The 25,153-nt window shown below is 50.7% G+C and overlaps 1 protein-coding gene and 1 long non-coding RNA gene across 5 annotated transcripts in view; one reads left to right on the top strand and one right to left on the bottom strand.

Moving 5' to 3' along the window:
* LOC148056748 (uncharacterized) overlaps nt 1-16,315 on the bottom strand; it is a 43,446-nt gene extending 27,131 nt beyond the window's left edge. For all 3 annotated transcript variants that reach the window (XR_015702744.1, XR_015702745.1, XR_015702746.1), the window contains exon 1: nt 15,960-16,315. This is a non-coding gene — a long non-coding RNA (uncharacterized LOC148056748). The remainder of the gene's footprint in view (nt 1-15,959) is intronic.
* Nucleotides 16,316-17,191: 876 nt separating this feature from the next.
* Nucleotides 17,192-23,257, top strand: POU3F4 (POU class 3 homeobox 4). 2 transcript variants are annotated; one of them, XM_087748128.1, is made up of 2 exons: nt 17,192-18,799; nt 21,189-23,257. In XM_087748128.1, exon 1 carries the CDS (start codon nt 17,262-17,264, stop codon nt 18,378-18,380), a length of 1,119 nt encoding a protein of 372 aa, XP_087604254.1. In that variant the 5' UTR covers nt 17,192-17,261; the 3' UTR covers nt 18,381-18,799; nt 21,189-23,257. The 2 variants fall into 2 exon arrangements, with proteins under 2 accessions (XP_087604254.1, XP_087604255.1); XM_087748129.1 differs by lacking the exon at nt 21,189-23,257 and having other exon boundaries at nt 17,192-18,152; nt 18,604-20,407.
* The last annotated feature ends 1,896 nt before the right edge of the window (nt 23,258-25,153 follow it).

Below are 25,153 nucleotides of genomic sequence, written 5' to 3'. Positions count from 1 at the left end.
CTGCCATAAATCACGTTTCTGTTCTGAGAAGACGACGCTATTGATTTTTGTCACTCTAATGCAAGAACCTCGCTTGAAACCTCAAAATACTGGCAGCAAAAAGCGCAAGGAGAAAAGATTTCTGTTTGACAACACCTATTGCCCAGCTGTATTTTGGACACTGTGCTAAGGGTTAAGTTAATTTAACTTTCAGCAAGTTAGAAAGCTATGAAAGTTTAATCGCAGATGAACTCCTGTGGGCAGTTTGGTAGCTCACAGACAAATGTTCTCATTTTTATTCTTTATAGGCAGTGCTCAAATCATCATAAACCATATTTAAGGAGGGAGAAATTTCATGAGGGGAGGGAGCTGTTTTATATGATAGAATAAGAGAAAAAGGCAACTTACTGTTTTAAAATTTAAATCCAAGAAAATTACCAGAAATGCTGCTGGAAACCGAATGCTGAGAATTCATTATTTTGTTTCAAAGTTAGTTTATCATAAATCTGCCCTCTGACATGTAATAACTAGTAACGTTTCGAAGGTTATTTGATAGTAAGTTCAACAGTGTAGGTGACTGAACATGTGAGCTGCATGATAATGAGTCCCAGGGGAAATCAGGCTTTAGGATGCAGGGTGAAGCATCCCTAGGCTTGTATTCAAATGGAAAAAACATATTCAAAAGTTTATTGTTTATCTCCTAAGAACATCAAATAATACACAGTCCTTCAAATCAAATGTATAAAGCACGCTAGAGAACTATTTGCTGGGGGAAAAATGCCTGATTTGATCCAAATTCAAAAAAACTAATAGCCTGTGCGCTGAAATGCATAGAGTGATTTTGATAAAAAAAGTGAAGGGGAGTATTTCGGCTTGTTCTTTTACAGAACTAAAAGGCACAGAAAGTCAATTTGTTCTTGCATCAGACTCTAGAAAGAGGAGCTGGAGAGCATTAAAACTAGTTGTTTTCAAATCCTCCGTGTTTCAGTACAAAAGAGTTCTTTAAGTGTGACAAATACAAATTGTGCTACTCATCCTGAATTTCATTTCCAAAGTACGTTGGCTGTAATTGATTGATTCATAGTGTACAAACTAATTTAAAGCCAATAATGAGAGCAAAAGATTTTATTTTTCAGCGAGGAGGTGTGGTGCACACACCCCACTCCAAGCAGTATAATAGAGCCCCACCTCTCAGCTCGTTAAGCCCTTAAATAGCGAGTCTGATGCTGCCCTTACCGAAGTCAATGGTAGTTTTGTCGTTAGCTGTGCCGGAAAAGCATGTAAGACACAACTTTTTTTTATATTAAACTGTCTGGATGGCAGATGCCGAGGGCAGCGGAATTCCAAGCCCGTAACTACCCAGCCGCTGGCATCCTGCCACCCTGCCACGGAGTGGAGATGGAGGGGACGGGCGCTGGGTCACCCACGCGCCCCTGCCTTCCCCGGGCACGGCCCGTCTGCAGCTTCAATATTGCTGCCCATCTCCAGCCTATGCGTATGTCCGGACGTGGAGAAGTTTGCGGAGGCGGCGTTGCGCTTAAGGATTGTTGCTGAGCTTGGATATATCATGGAGAGCTCCGCTGCCAAATTTCCATCTTAAAAGAAACATCTCAGCTATTAGAAGTGATCGAACGTGACTCCTGCTGTTTTGGTGTACAACCATACCTGTCAAGCACACCAGTTGCCTTCTTTTAGCATAGTTACATAGTCCTCTCTGTATCAAGAGGCTCTTATTTCATAAGGTATTTTGGACATTGAAAAGAAAATTAGACATTACTTTCAAGGTATCTTTCAATAACCAAAATCCATTTTCTGTGCATATTTTTAAATTGTCCTCCTTTCTTAAATTCATTAGTTGAATTGTTACATACCCTGTACTTAAGCGGTGAAAAGTTACGCAGCATATATCTTACTTAACATCACTCCATCAGTCCTAACTCTTAATATTATGATGGCTTTTTTCAGAAATGTAACTGGCAGAGGCTTACTGACACACCACAAATCCTAATTATCATTAAAACTCTAAATTCTATACTGACAAAAATCAGAGGTTGAAATGCTCTTATCTAGACAAGCTCTAAAATATCCAATGAATGTTTGTTTATATGCTTACTATATTAGTATACATTTCCAACGCCGCCCTTTTCCATGCCTTAACTTTGGGAAAACAACAACATTTAAATATGCACCAAAGGCAAAGATAAATAAAAACAAGCAAAGAGGCAATAACACTGTCTAAAATGCTTTTTACTATTCCTAGTAAAGAATTACTACATAGAAGACGATTGAACCCAAAAACTAGCAGAATCTTGAAGGTTACCAAGAAAATATATTTAGAAAAGATGGTGAACTTTCCGGATTCATTCCCTGAAATATTATGTTGCCCACTGTTCAACTTTTTTTAAATGTTTACACATGTAAGACGTACTGAGAAAATTAGAGCTAGGTTGCAATACGAAAGACAGGAAAAATGGCCACAGAGCTATTAATACAAATATGAAATAAGAACCGTCTAAAACAGATCGGTCCTGAATTTTTATTATTATTCCAGAAAAGAGTTAAAAATGTACGTTGCTAGAGGAAGCTAGTTCTGCCCAGTGCTGCGATATTAAAATGTGCATAAATCAGTGCGCTCATTTTCCTATCGAGCATAAAGCTCCTGGCTGCCGGTTATCGGAGGTATTCGCAGATCCACACCGAGCTACTCTACTCAGGGTCCTTCCTCTGTGTGGTCTTTCAGAACTGTCGTTATCAGCTTTCTGTTTATTATTGTGCTCAGTTTAAAGGGAATTTGCCAAGTGATCCCTGGACTCCAATCTTTAGGCCTGTTGTCAGGACAAATTAATTTCTGTGGAAACCCACTGTGCCTCAGATACCATCTAGGAAATGTAGGATTAATGGAGTCCCTGTACAACAAGCTTTGTAGTGCGGCTGCTGGGGGAGGGGAGCGACTCTTGGAAGGGAGAAATAACAAAAATAAAGCCCCTGCACTTTGGGTTAGTTTGGGGGGACTTCACATTTTTTTATTACATCAACTCACATCAAAAATACTTAAAACATAGCGCAGTAACTGAATACGAACAGGCAACTTTTTAACAAAAAGAACAGTGAATGGAAACTCTCTGTTACCAAAGATGAGGGACCTGAGGTCTAATTATCAATATTTTATATTTTACATGCTCAAGCCAATCTCTTCAGTAGGTAAAAACAGGATATTAAAAGAAACAGTCTCCCGTGAATCTTAGCAGAAAATAATGAAACTCAAGACGTGATCTTTTGGAAAAGGGGTATAAAGGCTGGATTTCCTACAGGGCCAGGTCGTTACTTTGTTAGCTGACATTTGAGGCTCTTTTTTCAAAATGTGTATTATTTCATTGCTAAAAATGTTCAATTGCCATCGTTCTTGCAATAAGTATACTTAAAATAAGACTTTCCTGCCTAGAAAAAAGAAGTAGTTATTTTTCTTAGTGATGCTAAATGAGAGCTGAATCTGGAGCTATAACAAGTAAAGCCATGTTTTCCCCTTATGTTTTTCCTTTGTCCACAGCAGAGAAGAGAAGAGAAGAGAAGAGAAGAGAAGAGAAGAGAAGAGAAGAGAAGAGAAGAGAAGAGAAGAGAAGAGAAGAGAAGAGAAGAGAAGAGAAGAGAAGCATTCCAATACGTTCTTATCGTTCCTTTTCTCATTTTCAGGAGGATGACTCTGCCCATGGGTAGATCTATGGGTTTAATATCTTAGAAATTGGGAATTCTTACCCTTACTTTCTTACTCTTTTCTTTAAAAAAAAATCAGTTGATAATACACAGGACAGACAGTAGACACACAGGCCCACATTCTGTATTGTATTACATCTTGTGACTCCCCTGCGGAATCGGCGAGTTGTAAATCAGCCCTGAAGTTAGCCTAAAGTGGCAGTGAAACACCCAATGGATCACAAAAAAAAATGAACGATACTGCTCCTTTAAGGTCAAACACTAAGCAAAAGTTTACTTTCTAACCTGGTGTTGTTACGATATTAAACTGCTAACAGCGGTGCTGATACTGCCACAGTGCACTTGTAATACCCTGGGCGCTGGGCAGATGCAGAGGCTGAAGCTGCAGCAGAAGGCTCCTTTAACATCTCTCTCCAGTTTGCAACACCTCAGCGCACACTGCTTTTCCTTCAAATGGCAAAACAGGAGCACTGCAAGAAAGCACGGGGTTTGTGTGATGCCACATTTTGCTTGGAACAGCATTTATGGAGAAGATTCATTTGGGGAGATTATTTTGTTAATCTTAAGCTCACCTGCATATGAGAACTGCTTTCTTTTTATTAAATATTCCAAATGAGGGTATTCTTCCCTAACTAAAACATTTGATCTTGAGAGACTTTTTATATGTCAGTTTTTACTATTACAGAAATTCAATTAACTCCGTAATTATGAACACAATTACCACCGAGTGTTACATGTGGTTTGGTGGTAGCAACTACATGGCACACACATACACTCTGTTTTATGATTAAAAACTTACAGTAACAATACTAATAGGCAAAAATTCCCAAAGATCATTCTTATTCTTCAGAATGCGTGCACTGTTCTATGTATACAAACAATTTTTAAATATGCCGTTCACATTTTGGCAATGACGTGCTTAATTGCAGCAAGCGTGTTATTTGCAAGCAGTGGGCTGGGGTCCCAGCTGATAGAAAGTCACCCAAACTGTGACAATTTACCTTAAGTGTCAGCCTGGCCCCGTTAACTCATTTCATGACAAACTCAAGCCCACAGCAAAGGAAGTAAATGAAGCTCCGGAGATTTATGCATGGAGGGGGAAAAATAAAATAAAAAAGCAGGGAAATAAAAGGGGGGAGGGAGGGAGGGAGGGAGGGAGAAAAAAGAGGGAAAAAAGATAAAAAAGAAAAAATAAGGAAAAGAGAAAAAAGAAGGAAAAAAAGAAAAAAGAAAAAAGGAAAATATATATGGTGGAGGAAGGGAAACTCTATAAAGTCTTTTGAAACTCTACATACAGGCACCGCCAAGAAGAGAGCCGGCAGGCAGGGGAAGGCTGCGGAGGATCGCCACCGCGCTGCCCCACAAGCCCTCCGCCCCAGGCACGGTGCCCGGGCGCTTCGGGTGGAGCTGGCGGGTCAAGAGGCAGGATCCACAGGTCCGCACCCGGGCGCTGCCCGGCAGGAGCCATCACACAACCCCGGCTCCAGGTCGCTCTCAGAGCAAGCAGGGGGGCTGCAGGCTGGACCGCGGCCAGGCTGAGCCCGAATGCACTTCACCGCTTCTTTAGAAATAGTTAAAGCGATTTTTTTACGCTGTGCGATGAAGCGCCAGGCTGGGGTCAGCAAGGGGCCTAAGGACGTTACATTGGGGTTTTTTAGGACTGAGACGGCTTAAAGCAAAGTTTAGGAGGACAGTCATGATACGTGGTCTTACAGAGAATTCAAGGTGGAAGACGGTGCTCGCGGTACGCATGCAGCACTTGCAGAAGTACCTCAGGAAGTGGTCACCAGGCCAAAGTCACCAGTGACTCGCTGTTGTCACACGCTCTGAATCTCTGTGACACCTCCTACGTCACGGGCGTTTGTTGGCTCCTCACTGCTAAGCTCTGTTCACGCACTCCTTTCATTAGGTACGCTACAGCCTCTGCACGTCGGAGGTCAGGCTGCATCATTACGATTCCCTTCATGAAGAAGGGAAACTGTCTTAGGTGGGCTTAGATTATTCCAGGTATTACGCAGAATAGTTCTGGTGTCACTGACGCAATCTTTTGCTGAGACTAAGCACATCTCTGGTTCGCGTAACTCAGCCTAGCTCCCCGAATGTCAATACCCCTCTGCCCATTTATGTCAACTGAAGGTCTGGCCCCACATACTCTTCTTAATCTAATGAGAACCCATTTCTGCCGACACAGCAATATCTACGGTGATCTCCACCTTCACCTACTCTTCGTTCTGTAAGATTTTTCCACCTACAAGTGCACAGGTGGGCAAGACTCCTTCAACACAGCAACCAGGGCTTTACCAAGAGATGCCCATGGACTTCAAACACACAAGAAATCCACAGTGTTTTACTATAATCACTCTTCAAGTAATTTAAAATCAGAATTACCCATGTGGCTTCTCTAAATAAAAAGTGATCTGCGACCTACAAATCTGAATTCAAAACATGTTTGTGCGAAACATTCAAAATACAAAATGCAGTTACAGCTCCGTCCTTGGTGGATGCTAGTCACTACTGTAAAATTATTGCATGCATTATTTTAAAAGAAAAACGTGAAGGGTATAATAAGAACAGGGGTCAAAGCATTTCCAGACTTGCCAAGGGTTAGGTCTTACCAATGGAATAAAACATTTAAGCTTTAATGGAAAACTATAAATGCAAATATATATAAAACGAACCATAAAATAGGTTGATTTTGGAAATTCATGTCTCGGAACAAGAACGGCACAAATATTTCCGAACACGTCAAACCCGCTGTGTACGTACATCCATGCGTTCCTCCCTCCTGGCACTATAACCACAAAAAAGGTAACTTGACAGCACTGGTAACAGGAGTTTTGCAGTCCTGGGCTATGGGACCTATACTCAAGAGCCTGGTTAAACCTGCAATCCCAGTCAATAAATGAGAACCGCAGGGAAGATGGGAAGACAGCGGCAGAGGGCTCAAACCGGCAAGACCCCAACCCAGCAGCCCTCGGCCTTAGCCAGCCTTTAAAAACACGCCAGATCTATCTCCGCAAGTCGAGCTGCCGCGTGATTTGTTTTCTAAACCAACATCTCACTCTACTCCGCTGTGGAAGAAATTTAGTCCTTGTTCCTCTTTAATATTCATAAGGCACGGAGCTACACTAACAGCTAAGTTTTAATTTCAGAAACATTCTGACATTTACGAAGAACAGATTCCAGCCCTGGTTTCACACTAGGTTTTTTTTCCATTATCACTGTTATTACTGGTATTAGTATCACTGTAGAAGTGATTAAAAGGTCCTGGACTTCTTGTTAAAATAGTCGAGATCTACTCCCCTCTTCGGCATCAAGATACATTCTGTTATTTTACAAACAGGAATAAGCTTTCTGGAAATTAAATTTGAAGTATTGCCGATCCTCTCTTCCTTCTGAAACAGAGGTACTTTCGCTGTTAAAACCATATGTAAGAATTATTCTGAGTATTTGAAGCAGAGGCAAAAATATTTGTTATTTAATGCTGAGCACTCCCCCGATCTGCTCATAAAATGTGAAAATAATCAAAAAAGCAGTAACAAGGCAAACCTTCAGAATTCTCAGGGAAGTCGAGGAGAGAGATCCCTGACGGAAGCCAACAGCATTAGTCCCTACATCTGTTTTCAGGTGAGCATTTGCTGAAGCGCAGGCACACGAGGCTTATGAGTTTACAGAAAGGGCTGTTTTAGCTGCAATTTTGGAAAAATGCATTTTTGTTTACTGAGATAGCCCGGCAGTTTACCTACGTATGTTTGTGCATCAGACCTCTTTTCCATAGTCTTCACTAAATAGAAATTCAAAAGAGTCTTAGGCGTAGATTAAAGGCTTTCAAAAATCAATTCTAGGCTGGCATAGAAGTTAACCAGTCTGAGCTCGTGATTACAGACTAAACACTTCCTTAGGAAACAAAGTGGAAGCATATTTTATGTTTCAATGATCATTTGAGATAGTACCACCACATATAAAAATGAGAAACCATGGCAATATTTAAGGAAGTTTATCTACGGATAATTGCGTGAGGCGTTAAAATAGGGCTCATTCGGGGGCTGGGACATTGTAGTATTAAAATGCATTAACAAAAGGCAGTATCCAGTACACAACTCATCCAAACTGTCACAACCACTTTGAATTTCACGTAGCATTGCGAAAAAGAGAATCATATAACCTAGTTCCTACCTGATTACTCCGATTTTTGTACCTCTGGAACCTTAGCATCAAGATGCACGATGGCCAAGAAAGCGGGAGTAAGATGCGTACTTATTCTAATGGCTAAAGAGCATCTTCCAAACTACCTTGGGAATGACGCAAACGTTACAAAATATACTTCTTCAGTTCCATATTCCTGAGGACTATTTAATGCCCAAGTACTAACGTGCCTTGCAACAGCATTTTTTTTTCATTCTTCCTAGTGTCAATAGCGGGGTAACCCCAGAGCTTTCAAATAAACGTTTGCATTAGTTTGATCATGTAAGTGTGCTACCCCGTAATTAAATCCAGTTTGTATTTTTAAAGCGATATTCCGCATAGAGCCAAACCGCACTGTATTTGCAGCCGCCACCTCTCAGTTCTGGGAAATCCATAAATTCATTTGTCAAAGGTAAAAATACTTAAGCAAAATTCCTTCTAAATCTTTTGAAATGGTTTGTTCAAACTCTTGACATAGCGTTTTGCTCTAAACAAATTTCTAGGCAACCCTGTGATTTTCCAGCTCTGAAAATATACTGTTTCCCCTCCATGAAACTAGAACAGAGGGTCTGAGAGAAAGGAAATTATTAAGCATTCTAGTGGGTTTTTTCCAACAAAAACTAAGATAGAGGTCAATGAATAAGTATGTGCAGGCTGGAACTTAAATCCTCTGGGGTGACTGTAGGCTAATTAATAATTAATGCCAGAGCCATGGCGTTTGAAATGCAGATGTGATAACTGGAGGCCTGGCAAAGCTGTTCAGAGGAAGCAGATTTGGATGCTATAGGGAATAGGCACTCCCTTGCCGGCTGGCTCTGAAAGCAGACCTGGGTGCAAAGCAGGGCCTATGGTTTAGATTATATTCCCCTCAGCTGTTAATTACCTGAACCTACTTTGAAGTTTTTCTCTTTTTATCCTCTGCATGAAAAGAGATTGGTTCAGCCAAGGGACTTGAAAAAATGATCAAATACATGGAGTAGAGGAGGGGAATAGAACTTCAGATATAAAAAAGATAAGGAAGAAAAACACTCAGGGAAACATACAGGAACATATTAGGAAGCGCACGAGCGTGGCTCAATGTTTCAAGCCAGTTGTGCTGCTCCAAGTTATTTCAGCCATTAAGTAAACCCCCCCGCCTTTCATGAGGAGAGCTGTGAAAAGGAATCTCTCGCTATATGTATACAGTTTACATTAATTATTTGATGAAAGTACCATAGGTGATTTCCTATGCTATTTTTAATTCAATAAAGTCATTTAAACCTCCTTATGTTTGGGGCTATTTAATGAGGTGTGCAACATTAACAGAATCACCAATGAGCTATTACCACAAGTATTAAGATTTTTTGCAAAAGTCGCTCGTTTTCCCGCAGGAGAGAGACGGGCGCAGCTTGGGCTCCCCACCGCCACTGAAAGGAAAGCGGGGGGCAGGTGCCTTCCAGCATCCCGGCTCCCTTCGCCTCCGGGGGTGGGCAGGGACGGGGGGCCCCCGGCAGGGACGGGGGGCCGATGGGGGCGGAGGCAGGGAGGGGATGCTGCCCGCAGCCCGCCGGGAGGCGCTTGGGGAGCGCGGGGGACCACCCCGTTACCAAAAGCCTCTTGCGGCAGCGCCGTCGGGGCGAAAGGCGGCGCCGGGGCGGCAGCCGGTCCCGCTCGCCCCGCAGCCGGTCCCGCTCGCCCGGGGCCCGGAGCCTCCGAAATCGCCTGGCCCTTTCTCGCCTTGCAGCGACAGATCGTTCCCCTTTCAAAGCGCCTCCAGAGCCGCCCTTTTTGCCGCTCTTCCCCCCTCGTTAGAGCCTGTCCCTTCAAAGCCTTCCCCGGCCAAACTTCCCAGCAACTTCGCTGAAACCCTTTGAAACATGGGGAAGGGAGGGATATTTTTTTTTTTTTGGCTCTTCCTTTTTTTTTTTTTGGCTCTTCCTTTTTTTTTTTTTTTTGTTCCTGGAGTACAGTAGGGTGAAGCAATCTCTCACGACCTCAGGCCTGGCTGTGTTTAAAAATTAATTTGAAAATGCCTGTCTTGGAGGCGCAGGCGGCTCGCATTTAAGCCCATCACCTTGGCGTCTCGGCGCAGCTTCTCCTGCCGATGCGGAGAGCCCCTGCATCCCCCCTCGCCCAAACCCAAATATTTTTTTTTTTACCCAATTTCTCTTCTCCAGCACCATCTTTCCCCGTGACGTCAGGGAAACACGCAGCTGTACGACAGCCTAACGCATCGCTGCACACCTGCAGGGCGTCCTCGCCCCTTTGCGGGGTTAATTCGCGGTGCCGCCGGGTTTTCCAGCCCTGCGTTGGTTACCCACAGCTAAGCCAAGCTTCGGGGTGAAGACGAGGAGCCCGGCCCGGGGCCGGGACCGCCTCGATCTCCGCCAAAACGGGCGTGGGAAGGGCGCGGGTGGCCGCGTCACGGGCGTGGGGCGGCCCAGGGGGAGCCGCGCCCGGGAGGGCGAGGGGCTTTTAATGAAATCATAACATTCAGCCGGTTTTCTATTAAATCCTGCTAATTTTCTAGGTGAAGGCTGTGAAGTGAATGTGAGGAAGCATTAAAAGGGAATTGAATTTGCATTCCTTATGCTACAGGCACATGTTTACATGACCTTTAAAACAGAATTAAAGCTGTATCATCAGCAGCTGTAGGCAATTCACGTTACTAAGGCAATCAAATCAGAAGGCTAAACTAACTATAAAACATAAATTAAACTGATAGAGAATCATCCTAATTCACTAGGTTTACTTGCAATTTACTTATCCGCTACTAGTAATTTCTAAACAGTTTGGAGAAGAAGCAAATAGGAAATACTTGAATGTGGCACTTCAGAAACGGGTTGTCCGAGGGGGGGAGCCGGCCCTCCCGGGGGCTCTTCGTTACCGAGCGCGGCCAGGGCTCCCCGAGGGCCTAGGGACCGGTACCTGCACCTCCCGCATGGCCGAGCCCCCAGTCTGCCGGGCTGGCTCACCCCGCAGCCCCCCTGCTCTCTGGAAGAGCCTCCTGCACGCCGTGTATTTTCTAAAACATGAAATAACTCCGTGTCCAATAGAGTCCGCGTTGCCTCGCTTCCTTCTGCCCTTCTCCGCCACCCCCGAGAGGGACAATTCCCAATGGCTGAAGCACGATTAAAAAAAAACAAAACAAAACCAAAAACCAACCCCAAAAATCGATACCGCCGGCGATTTCATTAAAAGTTTGCCGAGTGCGTGCCCCCGGCTCTGCTCCGGCGCTGCCGGGCGGAGCAGGGCCGGCACCGGGCATCCCCCGCCCCGGCCGGGCCCGGCCGCAGCCTCCCCCCCCCTCCCGCCCCGAGCACCCCGACTTTGATTTATTCCTATTTCTTTCTCGCAGGCGGCGCAGCCGAGGGGCTGCCTCTCCCCCTTTGATGGCGACTTTCCCGTGTGCGCTTCCATTTGTCCTGCGGACCGCGCTGATTTATTGCCCGCCCGCCTTCCCGTGAACTTCTCCCCCGCTCCCCAGGCAGCCCCCGCCGTGCCCGGGACCCCCGCGGCTCCTCCGCCCCGGGGAGGGCAAAGAGGGGAAGGAAGGGATGGTGCAGCCTCCCGCGGCTTTAACCGGCCTCCTCCTTGGGCTGGGGGGGAGAAAAGGTGCCAGGAGATGCCAGGGGACCTCGCAGGCTGGGGGAGAAGCGGCTGGAGAGGGGTCAGCCCCCGCAGCTCCTTTCTGCGGGGGGGGGAAGCTGAAGCCGAGGCAGATCGAAGCGCAGAGGGGGACCCCCGGCATCACCGGGCCGCCCGAGGGGCGCCGGGGCCCCCGGAGGCTCATCCCCGCTCGGGGCGGGGGGATGCGAGGCTGGGGCTTCCCGGGGAGCTCAGGCGTCGGCAAAGCCTTTGTCCGCTGCCCCGGCGCCCTGCGCCCACCCGGCCGCGGCTCCCGCCACTGGCGGCCCCACGCCGGAGCCCGGCGGCGGGGAACCAGGGCCGGCGCAGAGCATCCACCTGCACCGGCGGGGCCCCCTGGGACCGGCGGGACCTGAACGGCCCCGGCACGCTTCCCTCCATCGCGATCCGCCAAGGAAGCACCTTCCAGCGAGCCAGCCTGGCCTGAAAGTTCAGATTTGTATCACAGCTTTGCTTGGCGCGACCTGAATGAAACGGGGAGTAAACTTTCCACCAAGCCGTAAACACTTCGCCTGTGAGAAAACAAAGAATTAGCAGTGCCCTCTACGTATTTAGAAATGTAAATCTAGGAATGACGAGTGCAGGAGGCGTTTAGATCCTTCTGCGGGATCAGGACCTGGTGCTTGGCACGCTGAATGGTAACGCTGGAAAAACTTAGAGTTAAAAAAAAAAACAAAACACAAAACAAAAAAAAAAAAACCACATTGAAATTGTTCAGTAAGCTGACAAACAACAATGCAGGTATTTGTCACCCAAGGAATAGAGCTATTTGTCTTCGATGTCTCACTAGCCAACAGAGGTTAAATAGCATGCCATTTAGTGCGTTTTCAAATCCAACCCACTTCCCTTTAAATATGTCTGAGCAGAAATCTGTCCGGTCAGGAACTGTATCTGAATTATTGCTAGCATATAAGCGGGGTGGCCTCTGGTTTAGGAAGGGAGCTGGGTGCCGTCCCCCCGCGCGGAGGGGCTGTGGCCGCCCACCCGTGACCGCATCGCCCCTGTTCGCTGGGAGGCACCACCTCCGCAAAAAAAAACAAAAAAACAAAAAAACAAAAAAACCCCACAAACAAACAAAAAACAAAAACCCAAAAAACAAAAAACCCAAAACAAACAAACAAACAAAAAAACCCCAAACGCCCGGGATTTCGGTCCGGGAGGAAAGAAGCGGACCCTTGCGGCCCCGCCGGTGGGAGCGGCCCGGTGAGGACGGTGCCTGCGCGGCAGGGATCCGCACGCCGCGCAGCTCCCTTGGCGCCCGGCCTGAACCCTGCGCGCAGCCTCCGCGCCCCCGCTCCCGCTCGCCAGCCCTCTTTCTCCATCGAGAACAACAAAACCCGACGTTTCAACCCGTGGATTTAATAAACGGCAAGACCGGTCCCACGGTAAAAAAAAATGTGCACTTTGGAGAGACTTCCCGGAATATTTTTTTTTTTTTGCTCTCGACTGCAAATCAACCAAATGTTCGAGACAAGACCTGCTACAAACCGACCCAGCTAAAAAATAACAGTGACCTGAACATGACGTGGTAGTGCACAAATGAACGACATTTTTTTTTTTCCCCCAGCAAGTACATTTTTCAAATATTACCAACGTGGAAAAAAAAAAAAAAAAAAAAGATAATCATCATCATCATAACAGGCGATTCGAGCGGAGGAGAGAGGAGTCGCCCAAAACGCTTTGGAAACCGCAGCAGTTAGAATACAAATGCCATTTACCTTGTGATTTTTCTCTGCCCGGGACTGGCTTTATTGTCCCTCCCTAGCCTTTCTCCGGGCGCAGGACCAGCCCAGCCGCAGCAACGCTCCCTCCGGGCCGGGCTTACTGTTAAGGGGCTCGGAGAGGTTTGGGGGGGCTGCGTTCGTTCTTACATTAGGAGTGTTTTAATTTGCAATCTGTCAGTCCAGCTCCTGGCTGTGGCTCTGAGATGGCAGTGTGGCTGTGGCTCTCCCTCCTCTCTCCCTGCACAGCATTTACTCACGTTCAAGAGCAGCCAACAGAGACCAAAAAAAAAAAAAAAAAAAAAAAAAAAAAAAAAAGGAGCTAATTGAGCTTGTGTCGGTATTGGCTAATTTCTGCTAATACTCTGTAAATTCCTCTTTCCCTCCTAACCTTCCCCCGCGCAGGTTAGGCTTTCACAAAGCATCTCCGGAGATCCAGGAGCCGTTTCGCAGCCCCGCTCGCCGAGCCGCTGGGCGGCCGGGCTGCGGGGGAGCGCCAGCGCCGCGGTGGCCACAATGCAACCCCCAGCTCCTGCCGTCAGAAACGGGGACACTGCCCTTTCCCAGCCCCCACCCCCGGCAGGACTGACTCTGGTTTTAAATTTGCACTTGTTCCCACCAAGCGCAATCCAACTCGTCCTGTCTCTGAAGTGAACTTGTGTTGAAGGTGAAGTTTTCAATATAGAGGTCATGACACCGAGCCACAGCTTACCGCTCCGAGCTTCATGCTGTATTAAACACAATCAAAACGAACCCCTTTTAGACCTTCCCCCCCACCCCTCCCGCAGACGAACAATGAGGAAAAAATCTCTAAAATATAATAAAATCAGCTCTGCCGCCGCAATAAAGCCGTTCCTCCGCTCCTGGGCTCGCTCTCTCCCATCGAGAGGGTCCCTACCCCTCCAGAGGCGCCTATAGAACCGCTTCGAAACACAGCCACGCACGCCCAGCCGCACCCCGCGTTTTAGTGATGGCTCTTAAAGGGGAATCTGCGGGTTGGGAGCCGGGGAGAGCCGTCCCTGCCCCGCCGGAGCTGCGCCCGCCGCCGCCGGGGCTCCGCGCCCCCGCCGCGGCTCCGCGCCCCCGCCGGCCCCGGGCGCGGGGGCCGCCGCCCGCCCGCGGAGGGAAGGGGGGCTCGGAGCCACGCACCCGGGTGACCCCCCGAAACTCTCGGTCCCGCCCGTGGCTCCGCCGGGCGAGGGGGACTCGCCACAATCGCAGCTCCTCCACTTCAAAGCGGGGGTTTTCTCTATAGCGACTTCTAGCTGCCCCAAGACGGTAGGCTGCCTTCAGCTATTGTGCGATCTTTTTCATGCCGAAGATTTAGCAGGGGGAAAAGAAAAAAATAGATATTAAAGGCAGTTATTTGCTGGGGAAACGCTGGTCCCTCGAGCGCGGAGGCGCCCGGAGCCGGAGGGCTGGAGCGCACGGTCCAAACCCCCAAACTTTTTTTTTTTTTTTTTTTTTTTAAAAACTTTAATGGGTTTCAGTCTATGAAAAATAAGTTACAAATTCTTGCAACAGTAGCTTTGCATGTACTTATTTTTCTCCCATGTCCAGACGGGGTCGTCTATTGAATAAGGCTCTTTTATTCTGCATGGGGCAGGGGATTTGTGGCCATGGTCCCCCTTTTATTCCTCTCTCTATGGAAACCCAGATCATGGGGAGAAATATGCGAGGCTGAATAAAGAAAAGCAGCAGAAAGGACCGCTTGAGAGCGGCATCTGTTACACTTGGGAAGTTAGACTGACAGGAAAGAGCTAAAGAAACCCTCTCCAGCAGATTAGTTAGAACAGCAAGAAGATTTAACTATATGCAGATAAAAACACTTTAAAATACACCGTACTCTCCTCTAGGCGAGATGAGAGCCTCCTCCGCCAGGAGCGGAGCGCCGCGGAGCCGGGCTCTGCCGGAGACACATTTGCAACAAATATGAAATGGGACGTTCGGGGTTTTATTTCCCTGCTAGAGACTCTGCCTTAATTAAACGGCGGGTCTGAACATCTATTTTCACGGGCAATGGGATTTGAAAAATTGTTTCGGAAGTTCAAGTGCAAATTAATTTTAAATAATTTAGTTACGTTTTTCTACAGTGCGGATTTTTTATTATTTTCTTTCTTCTTCTTCTTCCGCGGGCTGCGGTGATATTTATTTCGAGAAGCGTGTGAAGGCGGAGGGCGGGGGGGGGGGGGAAGGAAAGAAAGGGAGGGGGGGAAAAAGAAAAAAAGAAAGAGAGCTGCTAATATAACTCTTTCTCTGCCCTCCCCGCCTTCCCCCGCGCCTGCGGCGGGCTCGGCCGCGGTGCTGCCCGCCGCCGCTCCGCTCCCGGGCCCTGCCGGCAAGGACGGGGCTCTCCCGGGGACGTTGCTCATTTCCTGACCCCCCGCTCCCCGCCGCCTGCAAACTTTATTTCTCCTTTATTTTAAATTTTTTTTTATTTTTTTCTTTTTCCCCAAGTTGTTCCCGGGGGTTGCGGCAGGCGCGGAGCGGGCGCGGGGGCGCAGCGCAGCGGCCGCCCGCCCCGGGACGCGCTCGGAGACCCGCAGCCTCCCCGATATATCGCGATATACCCCCAGCCACCCACCCCGCTCTGCTCGTTACCGGCCAGCCCTGCCTTTGCCCCCCTCTCGCACGCTGCGCCCTGCCCGAGCCCCGGCGAGAAATTATTGTGATTATTATTATTATAATGAGGAAAGCGATGCTACGCGGCTAGGAAGGAATCAGAGGAGCGCTCACCTTAGTTCTATCTATTTTCTCATTTTCTTGAATTTTCTTCAGATCTGTCTTCTCAGAGAAACTAATGCCTTAATGACTTTCTGGTAGCTGCAAGCCTTCTTTTATTTCTGCTAAATATATGAAAATGTATGCAAATTTAAATCAAGCTTAACCTAGGAGCTCTTGCAATATATTTAATGGAATTTCAAACCAATAAGGGAACTCTGATGCAGTCTTCTGTAAGTGCAAATATAATTACGCAGCTAGGTTACCTCCAAAATTATGCAGGGAAAGGTCATTTTTTAACTCGGGAGTGGTTCGGAGGTGCGGGCTTCGGCTCTCCCCCCCGCCGGAGCCCCGCCACCGCTCCCCGCCGGGGCTCGCCGGCTGCGGGCCGGCTGCGGGGCTCTGCCCGCCGGGCCCGGGCCAGCCGGGGGGCGCAGCGCTCCTCCCCCCGCCGCCCGCCGGGGCCCGGGGCCGCTCGCGCCTTTTCCCCCGGGTTTTTCCCCTTTTCCCCCGGGATTTTCCCCTTTCCCCCCCGGTTTTTTTCGCCCGCGGACCGCACGCCCGGCGCGCACCGGCGGCGCCCGCCCGTTTCCCATCGCAAACCTGGGGGAGGCACCGCCGGGATTTACCGGCGGGGAGGTCGGGGGGGCCTTTGGGGGCTTTTTTTTATTATTTGGGGGCTTTGGGGTTTTTTTGGTTTTGCTCCTCGGCGCGCACGGCGGGAGCGCACGGCCCGGGGCGGGCGGCAGACGCGCGGCTCGGAGCAGCGGAGCGGCGGCAGCAGAGGAGCGGAGGGGACACCGCGCACCGAGCGGCGGAGCCCGCCCGGACCGGCGGGGCTGGAGGGCCCCGGGGGCGCGGCGGGGGCCGGGCCGCGCCGGGGTGGTCCCGCAGGGCTGCCGCCGGGCCGCCGCCGTTTAACCTCTGCCGCGCTCTCCCCCGGCGCTAATCGCTCCCCATTTAAGCCGTGCCCCGCGTCCCCCCCCCGCCCTCCCCGCCCGGCGCGGAGCCCGGCGCGGAAGGAGTTAAGCGGCGGGGCCGCCTCGCGCCCGGCCCCCGGTGCCGGCGGAGTGATTCACTTCCTGCCTCGGGCCCGCGCGGCTCCCGGCGCTCTCGCCCCGCCCCTCTCCGCCGCGGCCGGCCTCCTCCTCCCTCCCATTGGCCCGCGCGGCGCGGCCCCGCCGGCGGCGCGGCCCCATTGGGCGGCGCGGCTGCCAGTCGGCGGTCGGCCGCTGCCCGGGCCGCCGTGCCGGTGGATGTCAAAGGCTGAAGCGGCGGCGCCGCCACAGTATAACTCGTGGGGGCTGCGCGGCGGCCATGGCCACAGCCGCCTCCAACCCCTACAGCCTCCTCGGCTCCGGCTCGCTCGCCCATGCGGACGGCGCGGGCATGCAGCAGGGGAGCCCCTTCCGCAACCCGCAGAAGCTGCTGCAGAGCGAGTACCTGCAGGGCGTCCCCGGCAATGGGCACCCGCTGGGGCACCACTGGGTGACCAGCCTGAGCGACGGCGGGCCCTGGCCCTCGGCGCTGGCCGGCGGCCCGCTGGAGCAGCCCGACGTCAAGCCGGGCCGCGAGGACCTGCAGCTGGGCGCCATCATCCACCACCGCTCGCCCCACGTCTCCCACCACTCGCCCCACGCCAACCACCCCAGCGCCTGGGGGGCCAGCCCGGCCCACAGCGCCTCGCTGGCCCCCGCCGCCGCCGCCGCCGCCGCCGCCGGGCAGCCCCTCAACGTCTACTCGCAGGCGGGCTTCGCGGTGGGCGGCATGCTGGAGCACGGCGGGCTGACCCCGCCGCCCGCCGCCGCCGCCGCCGCCGCGCAGGGCTTGCACCCGGGGCTGCGGGGCGAGGGCGGCGGGGAGCACGGCGAGCTGGGCGGGCACCACTGCCAGGACCACTCGGACGAGGAGACGCCGACCTCGGACGAGCTGGAGCAGTTCGCCAAGCAGTTCAAGCAGCGGCGCATCAAGCTGGGCTTCACCCAGGCCGACGTGGGCTTGGCCCTGGGGACCCTCTACGGCAACGTCTTCTCGCAGACCACCATCTGCCGCTTCGAGGCCCTGCAGCTCAGCTTCAAGAACATGTGCAAGCTGAAGCCGCTGCTGAACAAGTGGCTGGAGGAGGCCGACTCCTCCACCGGCAGCCCCACCAGCATCGACAAGATCGCGGCGCAGGGGAGGAAGAGGAAGAAGCGGACCTCCATCGAGGTGAGTGTCAAGGGCGTGCTGGAGACGCACTTTCTCAAGTGTCCCAAGCCGGCCGCCCAGGAGATCTCCTCGCTGGCAGACAGCCTGCAGCTGGAGAAGGAGGTGGTGCGGGTCTGGTTCTGCAACCGGCGGCAGAAGGAGAAGCGGATGACCCCGCCGGGCGAGCAGCCGCAGCACGAAGTCTACTCCCACGGCGTGAAAACGGACACGGCCTGCCACGACCTCTGACCGGGGGCCGGCGGGGCAGGCAGGACTGCGGGCTGCGCGGATTTTCCGCCGGGGCTTTAACTTATGCTTTCCGAGAGGCGGGAGAGGCGGAGCGGGGGCTCCCCGCTCCCCGCCTGGGCAATATATATTTTTTTTTGGTTGGTTTTTTTGTTTGTTTGTTTGTTTTTTCTGTTTTTTCTCTCTCCGACCTTTCCGCTGATCAGTACACGGTGTTTACTCGCAGACAAGGTTTGTTTTCGGTCTCCGCTAGGACGAAGGAAAAAAAAAAAAAAACCCACACAAAAAGGAGAAAAAAAAAAAAAGAAAACCCACGGGAAAAAGGAAAAAAAAAAAAAAAGAAAAAACCGACAGAAAAGGAAAGACAGATGTGTGCCTATGAATAACCTTCCAGCGCCTTGGTTATATCAGCTGTATTTCAGGTGAATCTGTTTTACAATAGACTAGTTTTGCATTTTTAAAGACTTATATAGCGTTTTTAAATGTCTGAGGTGTTTTACTACAAACTGTACACAATATTTGTGACCTAATTTGTATCGAATTGATCAGTCAAACCGTTGCTCCCTTCCCCACGCACCGGCAATGTCACCCAGCGGGGACGGGGCAGGGCGGCCGCGGGCCTCCTCCCCCCCCCCCCCCCCCGAGGAGACGGGGTCCCCCTCCGCGCCCGCGGAGCCCCGCGCAACCTCGCCGCACCCGCAGGGCTGCGAGGAACCCGCTTATTCGTTGCAGCTTTTCTCTGCCTTTTCCGAGAACTTCCCAACACCGCAAAACGGTCGGGTTGCAGTCCTGACCTCCCCCCCTCTTCTCCCAAGGAAAAACCAAAAATAAAAATAATCATTCTTTCTAAGCGATTGATCCGAAATTAAGCATCACAAACAAAACCCTGGCATTGGCCAGTCCTTTTCTTTCCGAAGATGAGTTGGGCTTTTTGATCAGCGCCAGACTGAGAGGTCTGTAGTAAAACACCTTTATACTTCTGCGCTTTGGCTTCGGAAATCGGTTTCTCTGTATTTTGTTTCGGTGGTGAAGAGGAATGAGGGCTCTCACGGATTTCGGGGGGAGGGAGGGGGACGGAAAACGCCCGCATTTGGTTCACGCTGAGCTTATTTCCGCGTCACAGGGAGATGCTGGGTGTGTTGAAAAGCTTTTATAGAAAAAAACAAAAACAAAACGAACAGGGAGAAAAACAAAACAAAGACGAAATCGCTAAAACCATGACCATTTTTTGGGCACAGGGAAGTGCTGAGCTGTAACCGCCCCCTCTCCTCCGCCCGTCCGTGGAGGTGTCGGACGCCAGGACGGGGGTGCAACGCCCACGCACCCACGCAGCCGCTCGCCAAGGGGAACCGCTGCGTGTGTGCGTGTGTGTGTGTGCACGGCCGAGTTCGCTCCCTGCACCCGCACCCTCCCGGGGCCGCCGGGCAGGACCGGGCCGGGCCGGGCTTCCCCCGCACCCAGGGCCCCCCCCCCGGGCCCGGTGCGGCCCCGCTCCGCGGCCGCGCCCCGCTCCGCGGCTCCCCGCACAGCCCCTCTCCCTCCCCGGCGGTCAGATCTTTTCCTTTCGACATTTATATTTTTCAAGTATTTTTCAGTAAGCGCTAAAAAAAAAAAAAATGAAAAAAAAGAAAAAAAAATAAACTCGACACTGAGGACCTGCCTATTTCTGCCAACTTTATAACTGTACAGTTTTGTATATTAAACGTTTTTTGGAAGTTATTAATTTAAAGAAAGATCATTTAGTTTATTCATTTAGTAACTGATGTATAATAAACGCTATTTTCATTAAAGGTTGCTTTTTTCAACTATTTTATCCAAAATTGCCTATTGCAGTTGCCAACAATTATTTATTTTCAATAAATTCCTCATTATGTTTAAAAAAAAAAAAAGGAAAAAAAAACGCTTCAGAAAGAAAAAAAAAAAAAAGCGCCTAAATGGGTGTCGGAAAAAAAATAATAACGAAACACACGAGTCGCTGTAACGTTTGGTTGTCGACCAGTTTTAGTCAAGGGGTTTATATCGACGCAATATTTTATTGTTGTAAAAGGAAAAAAAATTTAAAAAAGGTTTAAATAAACATTTTTACAAAAAAAAAAAAAAAAAAAAAGGAGAAAAAAAAAGGTTAACAATGACGTCGCGTTGCTTGGGGCGCGGGCCGGGCCGGGGGCGCGGGCGGCGGGGCTCCGCGGCCGCGGCCGCCCCCGCTCCCCCTCCCCGGGCAGGGCCGGGTTCCACCTGCCGCGCCGCCGCGCCAGGCGCTTCGGTTTTGGGGTGGAAAAGGGGCTTCTGCGCCGCGGAGAGATGCGGGGTGCAGGAATACTCGCGCGCGTGTGTGGATGTGCGTATCGCTAACGTATGCGAGCGCGTGGTGCCGGCAGCGCCGCCTCCGCGGCTCTGCGCGCCCGCGCTGCCGCCGCCTCCCCCCCCCCCCCGCTCGCCGCCGGCCCCCCCCCGGGCCCCGAGCAGCGGGAACGGGGCACGAAGGATGGTCCTTTTGTTCCGCCCGTCCCTCCGCGCCCCCCGCCCCGCTCCGCCGCCGGGAGCGGAGGGGCGGCGGGGGCCGGGCCGGGCCGCGGCTCCTCGGTCGCGACCCCCCCGGGCCGCCCCCCGCTCCCCCGGGCGGGAAGCGGCGTGTTCGGGAGGAACAATAACAGTTAATCACATCTAATGGGGTGAAACGGGGAAGCTCCGGCAGCCGGGCCGGGCGCGGGGAGGAGGGGGCTGCCGGGGGGGAGGCAGGGAAGCGGCAAACGTCACGGCATCACCAGCGAAATGGCCTTTTATTTTTTTTTTCTTTCCCCCCTTCTGAAGCTGAACCTTGGAGAAAACAATAACCAACCCTTCTGCGAATAGTTTAGGGGAGGGGAAAATTTACCTTTATGCGTCCCGAGAAGCGACCGGAGCGAGCTCCCTCGCCTTTAATCGCCCGGCAGCAGCCAGAGCACAAGTGGACGTGCGCCTTCCCACGCCGGTTACAACAGACGTACAGTCCTGTACCTGTTAGCAAGAGGGATTTGGGACATAAACAGTGGGCGATGCTTTGTTTCTTAACCCTAAATCTGATTTATTTTTTTGCAAATCTTCGCGAGCTGCAGCAGAGCGCAGACACGGCGGCGTTGGGGGCGAGGGGCCTGCGCCTGGCCCCGCGCTGGCGCAGCAAAGCCCGGCTGCCTCCGCAGTGGGATGACAACCTGCAACTGCTTCGGAAAGGATTACAACGGAAGGAGAAGGAAATAGAGCCCCAAAACCCGCGTTTCTCGGTCAACTCCAGAAACAAAATAAGCGTGCACCAGGTAGTGCGGGTACCAAACCAGGAGTCAATGGCTGCGTCTGTGAGCAGCCCCAGCTGAGGACACGGAGGAAAAGCTTCGGGTTAAACCGCACCCTGCGTGGCCGCGCTGGCTCTCAGCGTGCGGGGTGCTGAGGGGTAAAGCTCTTGTGGCCAGCGCCGGTTTGGAGGAAGGACAGAAGGCGCTGCACTGAAAGGAGCCTGGTTTAGAGCCCTTTGGCTGGTCTGTAAATACAACTACAGCGAGGGCTGGGTTACGCATTATTTTAAAACAAATTACGTTAAGAGACAAAAGAGACGCAATGAAAGGCGGAATCAGGTAAGTTGATAAACAGAAGACCTTCAAAGATGACTTGAAAGCTGGAAAATACAGGGAAGGAGAATTTCGTTTAAAGAAAAGAAAATCTCGGCTTGTTATTGCCCATGTATTTCAGTATTCCTGTGAGCAAAAGGAAACTCTTTTGTGCCACCTAATGTTAAGTACAGATCACTGTCGTCTTCTCTGCTGCCCGTCGCACACCGTGTGCGCGGGGAGGCCGCGGGTGCCGAGCAGGGCGGCTGGGGATGCTCGGCATCCAAAGGGCCCACCAGACCAAGGGCAGGAAACAACTTCAGCGTCACAGTCATGGGTCAGGTAACCTTCTGAGTTTAGGAAATCATTAAACATGAACTCAAGAGAGGGTGGAAAGAAGCACGAGGTATAATCGTAACAACGAGAGACTCCAAATTTGGTCTTTGTTGTAACAAAGTAAATCCAGAGCGAACGTATCCCGGCTTTAGATAAGCTGCCCGCCATCAAGCGCCTGCCTCAGCAGCCTCCGCAAGCCTCCGGCCTTGCGGCAGCTTCTCCCCCGGCGCTCCTTCGCGGCCCGGGGCGGCCCTGCCTTTGCGTGCCTCACGCACACGTGGCTGGCTCCCGGTACGAAGAATTTATGGTGTGTACTTAGCAGCCGTTCCCGCTAATGGAAGATACTAATTTAGTACCGAAATATCTCACGCAGTCCTTTAAAGAAGAAAGGCTTGAAAGAAAGCGTTTCTCTGATAACAATGAATTACACCGCTTTTGTGATTTTAATGGAGAGTGTTAAACATCTTTAACAATTTTGGAGGCTGAATCTCCTTTGCTTTTTGTGCTATATGAAACCTGAGGCTTCCTTCGGATTTAAATTTCCAGTGTTCTCAAGCTGTGCTCTCCTCCCCCCCAGAGGGGGCCGGCACCACGGGAGGGGGCGCGCTCGAAAGCAAAAATGACTACAAGTGAGCAGAGATGCTATCTGGCTTCATAGTGGTCTTTATAGATCATTCAGAAGATGGACCAGTCAATCCGTACCTAGACTACGTTTGAGATGCTTTTAAAATCCCTCAAAATTAAGTATTTTGAGGTTTTTTTTCTTTGTTTTGAAGTCGCAGTTCCATAGGTTCAGGCAGAGCAGCCTAGAGCACCTGGTCCTGTTGGGCCTGCATCGATGGACCAAAATCACCACGCGTTTTTAGGGCAGATGCCCATGTAGATGGAGGCACGTTTAAAAAGCAAGCCCTTCCCCCAGGAGCCGGGGAGCACGCGGGGCTGGGGGGATGCCCTTCGGCTGAGGGGCCGGTCCCAAAACCCAGCCACAATTCATCGTTTTACTCACCAGAGCCGCTTCTATTTAATTCGCTGGGCTCCTCCATGCAGATGAAATTATTCATTTGCGTCCCTGCACAGTCTCATTCAAGGCTCCATCCTAGAAGAAACGTAGAGGCAAGATTTAGGCCGGTGACCCGTCCCGCTGAGTATCCCCTGAAATACCCCCAGAGATCAGGGCCCACATTTGTACTCGCTCTCCCCCTTTTCTAGCGCCCTGCGCCCAAGGGACTGGAAAGGCTCCGCAGCGATTGCGTGTTTAGGATATGGGAGAGCTGCGGTTAAGATCTTTACGACTGATTGCAGGATAAAATTTACTTCAAATGTGCAAGAGCCCATTTTTAAACCCCAGTCTTTCAGCTGCTTTCCATTACATATATTCTGAAGAATCAACAGCAATTAGAGCGTACAAAGTCTACACGGTAAATAGTTTCCAAATCAAAACCTTTACTAAAGTAATAAGCATCTATTTTTGTTAACACTGTAAGATATGGAAAGGACCAAACTCAATAACTTTTGTTTTAATGTAAGGAAAAGCAAGCCAGACTTCTATGCTGAGGACGGGTATGTGGAGTCTCACCCCAAATGGCTTTTTGGTTGAATTTTTAAGATTCGGGAGAGCAGAGTAAGCAAGAGGGTTTAAAACTACCCCTTTGCTTGGTGGTGATGCGAAGGGTGCCACCCTTTACCCACGCTTGTGAAGGGATTTGTACGTGGATCTGTGGCTCACTGACCCACAGCCAGTGCTACGTGCTACACCGGCTTGTAAATATTTGTAGAATCACGTCCTTAATTAAAATGGTAAATCAGTATTAAATCTTGGAAGGGGACAGAAAGAGGGGAGCGAGGAAGAGCTGTCATGGGTAAGAGCCTGTCAACCAGGAGTTACAAAGCTGATGGCAAATATCCTCGCTGCCCGCCCCGGTTTTGCGGCGCTATCGATTGCGGGGTCCTGGCTCCGCAGCGCCGTGCCGCTCCTGGTCAGTGTTCTGCCGGCACAGAGCAGCGCTGAAACCACACCGAGGACTCTGCTGCTGCAAAAGGGTTTTTTAAAGTGTGGATATTTCAAGCAGTGACGGTGAGAAGCTGGGCAGCAGCCCTTCTCCCCCCTGGTACTACCGAGAAACCGAAAATGCTGCTCCATTATTCTGCTGCTGGATTTTCATTTTTTAAATGATGCCAGCCCTTGACTTCTGCATCTCAAGTACAAATAATATTTACCCAACATAGAAACGTCATTTCTCAACTGAAGTTGCTTTCCTTTTTGGCCAAAGCATGAAGTTTTGTTTTGCATATTTGTCTTCAGACTTTGGGAAGGAAAGAAAAATCAAATCAAATCAAATCAGGCCACAGATCTTACTCACCAGAAAGTGGCTCGGAGGTGGAATGGCAACGTCTGAACTCCTCCTGCCATGTCGGCTGGAGCGCAAATGGAGGTAACATGAGCTGCTCCCCGTTCAGGGCTTGTACTTCTGTCTAGATGATGGGATTAGTCTCTGTTACATCTATCTACAGCTAGGAACTTGTGATCCAGTTAAAGCAGCCTGAAAGGCGCCCAGCAGGTGCTGGGGGTCCGACTCCGCGGCACAGATTCCGTGCAGTTACTGGGGAAAGGCAGGGGCTGGCGTCGCGTGGGGCTTTCCAAGGCTCCGTACTGGAGGGGGAAAAAGGAAAAATCAAAGTCCTGCCAGAAAACACTTGCAGGCAGAGAAAAATTAGCCACAGCCTTTCCCCCCGCCCCCCCTAGATCCTGAAAATGGAGTTGCTAATGCATAAATACAAACGCTGTCGAACGTGGATTTGTGATACTGTGCTGCTCCTTGCTCCATGCACGCTGTATGGACATAGTGGATCGCTTAGACC

The sequence above is a fragment of the Nipponia nippon genome, unplaced genomic scaffold (genome assembly GCF_047370975.1).
Source record: "Nipponia nippon isolate SJK-2023a ecotype South Korea unplaced genomic scaffold, ASM4737097v1 scaffold_12, whole genome shotgun sequence".
NCBI lineage: Eukaryota > Metazoa > Chordata > Aves > Pelecaniformes > Threskiornithidae > Nipponia > Nipponia nippon.
This window is presented reverse-complemented; position numbering and strand designations above follow the sequence as displayed.

What these genes read in the sequence shown, in the direction of transcription:
- POU3F4 (XM_087748128.1), top strand. Translation starts at nt 17,262, where the DNA reads ATGGCCACAGCCGCCTCCAACCCCTACAGCCTCCTCGGCTCCGGCTCG.